The sequence below is a fragment of the Danio aesculapii genome, chromosome 25, assembly GCF_903798145.1.
Source record: "Danio aesculapii chromosome 25, fDanAes4.1, whole genome shotgun sequence".
NCBI classification, from domain to species: Eukaryota; Metazoa; Chordata; class Actinopteri; order Cypriniformes; family Danionidae; genus Danio; species Danio aesculapii.
The window spans coordinates 22,212,052-22,218,178 of record NC_079459.1 but is presented as its reverse complement, the minus strand read 5'-3'; the positions used below and the strand labels follow the sequence as shown (position 1 = coordinate 22,218,178).

The 6,127-nt window shown below is 34.2% G+C and overlaps 1 protein-coding gene across 2 annotated transcripts in view; it reads right to left on the bottom strand.

Annotated features, from left to right (window-relative positions):
* Positions 1 to 738: 738 nt before the first annotated feature.
* Positions 739 to 6,127, bottom strand: part of wt1a (WT1 transcription factor a) — a 35,605-nt gene continuing 30,216 nt past the window's right edge. Inside the window, exons 8-9 of one of the 2 annotated variants that reach the window (XM_056451798.1) lie at positions 3,063 to 3,155; positions 739 to 1,098 (exon numbers count right to left, since the gene is read on the bottom strand). In XM_056451798.1, coding sequence (XP_056307773.1) covers positions 977 to 1,098; positions 3,063 to 3,155 — 215 coding nt within the window. In that variant the 3' untranslated portion in view covers positions 739 to 976. The remainder of the gene's footprint in view (positions 1,099 to 3,062; positions 3,156 to 6,127) is intronic. The other variant, XM_056451799.1, reaches the window with a different exon arrangement.

Sequence of the window (6,127 nt, the reverse complement as noted above, 5' to 3'; positions counted from 1 at the left end):
TACAGGTTTTTAACATTTTTCAAAATATCTTGTTTTGTGTTCAGTAGAAAAAGAAAACTCAAACACCACTTGATTATAAATAAACGGTGAGTAAATTTATATTTTGAGGTGAATTATATCCCTTCAAGCGTTTCTTTTGTCAACTTTAATTTGAATTCTGAAGGTTTTCTAAATTTTATTCTTCAAATAAAAGTGATTTTCCCCATCTGAGTGATAATTAGATTCACAAAATTCCCTCTGTAAAAAACTTTGACCCAAATATTTAACAAGAATTTTGATCTTGACTTCATCCAATGTTCAGATTGTTGTGTAATGTTACTTTTAAATGTAATATATTACAATCTGTGGTGGTTACACTAAGCAGCCTATCATAACCTTACTCAAACAAACCAAAAATAGATACACATACTTTATTTTGTTATTTTTCTTAAAAATAACCAAGTTATATGTATATAATAACACATTTATTTCTTTATTTATTTTTAAAGTGACTCAAGATTGTAATATATTACCTTTAAAAATAACTTTACAAAACACTGTGTAGAAGCATATGCAAATGAGCACATATTTAATTAAATAATGCTTCGTTTGCATATTTAAACATTACATTTTAAAAAACTTCTGATATATATATATATATATATATATATATATATATATATATATATATATATATATATATATATATATATATATATATATACACATACATATATATATATATATATAAATGCAATTCTTTATGTAATCAATTGACCTGCAGTGTCTTGCATTAAAGACCTAATGTGCCCTCACTGGAAACACACTTGTTTATTGACGCCACAGTTAGAGTGTTTTATGGCCAGGTTTGGAGCTTGTTCCTCTAGGTGGCGCTGCACATGCAGATAAAGAGTAGCTTTGTCTTGTAGCTCCATGACCTGAACGCTTAAAGGAAAACAAGACTATTTCCTGCAGTTTCTGTGTTTGGGACGGGGGTTCAGATGGTCAGCTGGAGTTTGGTCAGGTTCCTCTGGTGCATGTTGTGGTGCCGAACGAGCTCATCTGACCTGGCGAACTTCTTCTGACAGTTTGGCCATCTGCAGTTGAAGGGCTTCTCACCTGAGAGAGAAACAGAGGAGAGATAGAAATTAGACTGGAATCGAAGGCAAACATAGAGGGAAATAAGGAATATCAGGGTTACTATTAAATAATAATGAGGTCACTTAAGAGCAGTGGTTGGTCATGACTTTGCTAAATGCAAATAATAATTTGCAACTGGCTATATAATTGACATAACAAGGGATAACAAATAATAATAATCAGACATAAATGTAGTATAATCATAATACTAATGATACTATTTATTATCAGCATTGTTGTTAAAGGCTAATAGTAATATAAATTTATTTTAGTAATCATAATAAATGACAGTTTACCAGCCATTGTTTTTGGTCAAATACCAATATATTATTTCTATGTCATTTTCTTTCATTTTGTAAAGTAACAACTTAATTTATGCTTTGACAATAATAAATACATTATTATTTTCAGTGAAAAAACATGCATTATTAATACTATTACTAATTATTACTCAGTTAATTAGTAACTCAGTTTTTTTATCAAATGCAAAATACAAATATTGAGTATACCAAATATATCATTTAGTTCATAAAACAAATAATTATTTTTCAGATTTGCATTTTTATTGCTATTTCTATGCATTTAATAGCAATTCAAAAATATAGTAAATTTTAAAAAAGTAAATTATTGATAATTATTATAGTCTTTATTGTTATAGTTACTATAGCAGGCCTGTAGACAGCCTATTGAAAAAGATGGTTCTTTTTTCTCAAAAAGTGGACCTTTTTGCAGCTATTTGCTTCGTTTTCTCTTGAATTATGAGGTTCAAATACTGCATTTTAGTGACATTTTAAACTTAATTTTTGCTGGATCAGCTTTTTGGATTGGGGTTTATAATACTTTTAGATGCAAAAAAATTTTCCCTACATTTTTGTCAAAATGCTTACCATACTATTTTATCATAAAGTGTTTATTTATAAATTGTAGATTTTTACAATTTTATAAATAATGTTATGAGCTTAGATTTTTTAATTAGAAATGTTGAACAAAGAAATATAAAAAATAGGCTTGTTTTCAAAATACAAATTTATTATCATCCATCATTTAAAAACAAAACAATTTGGAATCTTTTAAAAACTTGTTTTAAATTAAAAACTTTAACCTATAGGCAAATAACAAACTGGCCAGCTTATTTCCTCAGTCAGAATTTGCCTATTTGAATAATAAAAAATTACATTTGTCTTAAAGCCGCCTTCTATCAGTTATTTTCATAATTTATGAAGGCATACGGTCAAAAATGAGATAAATCACCTTGTATAGCAGCCAAATTCTGGACTTTGTCAGTAGAGGTCTGGGTCTTTCAAACCACCCGAACTCCCCCTGGCTACGGGCCTGAATAGTCTGATGGCCCGTTTCCACTGAGTGATACGGTACGGTACGATACGATTCAGTTCGGTACGCTTTTATGGCCGTTTCTACTGTCAAAAGTTACCTAAAAGCGAACCGTTATTCCGCACTATCATTGATCTGCAGTTATAATCAAATTCTGTCCATAAAAAGGTTAGTAATGAACCTTTATACACAAGTATTTATCTATATAAAGCATCTGTTTTGTGAGAGGTGCTTCTCATATGATATGTGAACGACCCGTACAGCTTTACTTTGATATTTTCGAGCGAGAATGACGTCAACTGAAACTTTCTGTCGTACACCATGCCCACCAAAAGAGTACCATTGGAACACTTTTAGTAGTGGAAACACAAGCCTGATAAAGATGACTCGTACTGACCCGTACCGTACCCTACTGTACTACTCAGTGGAAATGGTCATTACAGTTGAGTGAGAATACTAAAACCAATACCTATAATTAAAAACCACTGCTAATCATTTTAAAAAACTTCCCAGTACAAGCTGAGATAAAAAGTGACCTCTGAAAATTCAACTTTACATCAAAGAGTGGAAAGAGAGGAGCGAATCATGAAAAAATGAAAAGGTTTACGCACTTGTTTTACCTGTATGTGTCCGGGTGTGGGTCTTAAGGTGGTCTGACCGTGAAAACTTTCTCTGACAGGTTTCACACTGGAATGGCTTAACGCCTACACACACAACAACAGGAACACACAAGTGTGGTCACACACACACAAGCACACACAAGAACAGAACGAGGCATGCCATGCCAAAATGTGTCAGCAAAAAAATAAAAGATTATGTGAGACCTAGAGAGTCCTGCCTGTTCAGCCATACATCAGCAAACTCTCGCGCTAAATGTGTTTGATTGAGGAATTCAGAAAACTTGGAACGCGAGTGAAAACGTAAACTTTTAGTTGAACTAAAGTCAACAAGTGCAGGCTGTGCTATCACACCTTTTTATGGATGATATGAGGTGATAGCATCATTAGCGTCATGCTACATGCTTAAATTTCTCAGCATACTGTACTAGTAGCCATTAAAGTGTACTCGTTTATTTTGTTATTTATTTATTATCTACATATATAGTATGTCTGAATTCATATCATGAAATAATTATCAAAGTGTACTTAAAGAGCAATAAAAAAGTGGCCTTTGCATAAAATTACATATCTACAAGTGCAGCTACAACTATCTACAACTGTAAATTTGAAAAACACTACAAATGAAAACTTAAGTTTATAAATGTGTACTTAAATATGACAAACACTGCCTTTTTAATCATTTTAAATACATTTAAGGGCCCTTTTATTTTGTTAATGTTATGTTCAAGTACTGTTTTATTTATATAAACTGGAAATGTACTGTAGGTTGGTTACATGCTTAATACAACTAAGTGCACTTATTTTTACAAACAAACACTTGCACACTTTTCAATTTTTTATATCTTTTTTTAAATGTGCTTTTTTAATTCTCAGTACATTATGAAAATCTTATTTGTCAATGTTCTCTGAACATTTTGGTTTTAGATGGATTTTTTTCTTAGTTATGTGAATGCTAGAGACAACATTTAGGGGTCATTCACACAGACTGCATTTTTCCATTCCAATGCCATACTTTTCCATTGTTTTGCTATGTAAACACGTGCTTGACGAAGTAAGCATGACCATTATGCTTGCATCTCATGTCTTTTGGAGCACCTTGCACTTGACTCAGTCAATAGCCCATTAATGTCAGTTCCAAAGCAGTGGACCAATCAGAAGAACTTGAATGTGGGGCAAGCCTTGTGAGCTTCTGTTTACAGTAGCAAGTTGGCATGACATCTGTTTTATATGACAGCAATATGGCAGAGGAGACGCTTTAAAAACTATTTTTAGAGACAACAGCTGCGTCTCATATGGCACACTATACACTATGCACTCATGCACTATGTACTTATGCACTTCCACACTCATCAGCATAGTATATGTATGTAGTGTCGTCCCAAATGGAGCACTAATGTTTTTTTACTAAGTGGAAATTCAAACCGTTTCCCTGATGACGTTTAACGGTTGACAAATCAGTGAAATAAATGACCAAACTATCAAATAATACTTGCCATTAGTATAACCGCGTTGACCATCGGGAGGCGCTATAATCACTGTCATAGGGAAATTTTACTTTCACCATCCAAAATAAACAAAGTTATCCAACATGTGCGCCCGATAGCTCCGCCCCTTCCGCTACGTGAGCAAAGCTGCAGTCTTTGCGTGCGTGAAGTGTCCATCATTACACACTTCATTTTATCGGCTGAATGAGTGTGTAAGTGCATAAGTACATAGTGCATGAGTGCATAGTGTATAGTGTGCCATTTGGGATGCAGCTAACATTTAGGGGTCATTCACACAGACTGCATTTTTCCATTCCAATGCAATAATTTTCCATTGTTTTTCTGTGTAAGCACGTGCTTGACTGATATAAGTATGACCATTATGGTTGCATCTCGTGTCTTTTGGAGCACCTTGCACTTGAGTCAGTCAATAGCTCCTTTCACACAGTGATATCGGTAAATATACGGAAAATTACCGGAACGACTTTACCGGTAAATTCAAAAAAGCACTGTTCACACAGACAAGGACACATCCATTCCAAAATACTGGTAAATTCTAACATCATTAACCAGAAATGGGCTCTAAATGGCTGCGCTTGTATTTGTAAACATAGAAAGTGTCTGGCTTTTGTTGATGGTTTCACTTTTATTTAAAGCTTTAGCATTCATACAGCTGCTTTGTCCCAGAGACATCCAATGGCAGAAGCACGAACCACAGCTAAACGTTTACACATTTGACGACATTACAAATTCTGTAGATGGATAAGTATTGTGAACAACTTCAATGAAAGCATATCGAGGGACACTTTCGCATGTCGAGATGTACATAATATGTGTGTGTGCTGGTGCTCACTGCACACGCGTCAAGCAACTGAAGCACAGCTTGAAGGTAAACAAACAACGGTTTATCATAAGCATTTTATCGATAATTTTTTACACAATTGGCATTAAGAAGGAAGATAGAAACGTTATCTGACGAACATCTAGCAGCTTAATGTGTCTAAGAAAATATTCAAAGGCTTTTGTTTTTATTTGCATCTGAATGTTCTGATTGGCTGGAGTAGACATCTCACGTCAGTTCACGTCAATCGTGAACGGGCTCTTTCCCGCAATTTTCCTTCTATGTTCACATAGAGCAGCATTCCGGCAATATACTGGTAATGGGACAACGTCTTTTTCTGGAAAATTGCCAGAACGAATTTACTGGTATTTTCAAAAAGGGCCTGTTCACACATGATCCCTTTCCATAAAATTGCCGGGGTTTTTTCTAGAAAGGTTTGAATGTTCGAAAGGGACTAATGACTCATTAATGTCAGTTCCAAAGCAGTGGACCAATCAGAAGAACTCAGAGGCGGGGCAAGCTTTGTGAGCTTCTGTTTACAGTAGCAAGTTGGCATGACATCGGTTTTATATGACAGCAATAGGACAGAGGAGGCGCTTTAAAAACAATTCCATGAGACGCATTCTGTGTGAACGCCCCCCTGTGGGAATGTTCCATTTCAGAAAGTTGCTAATATTATATGAATGTTACTTTCAAATGCTATCTGAACCATCTGAAACAATCAGGGGAAA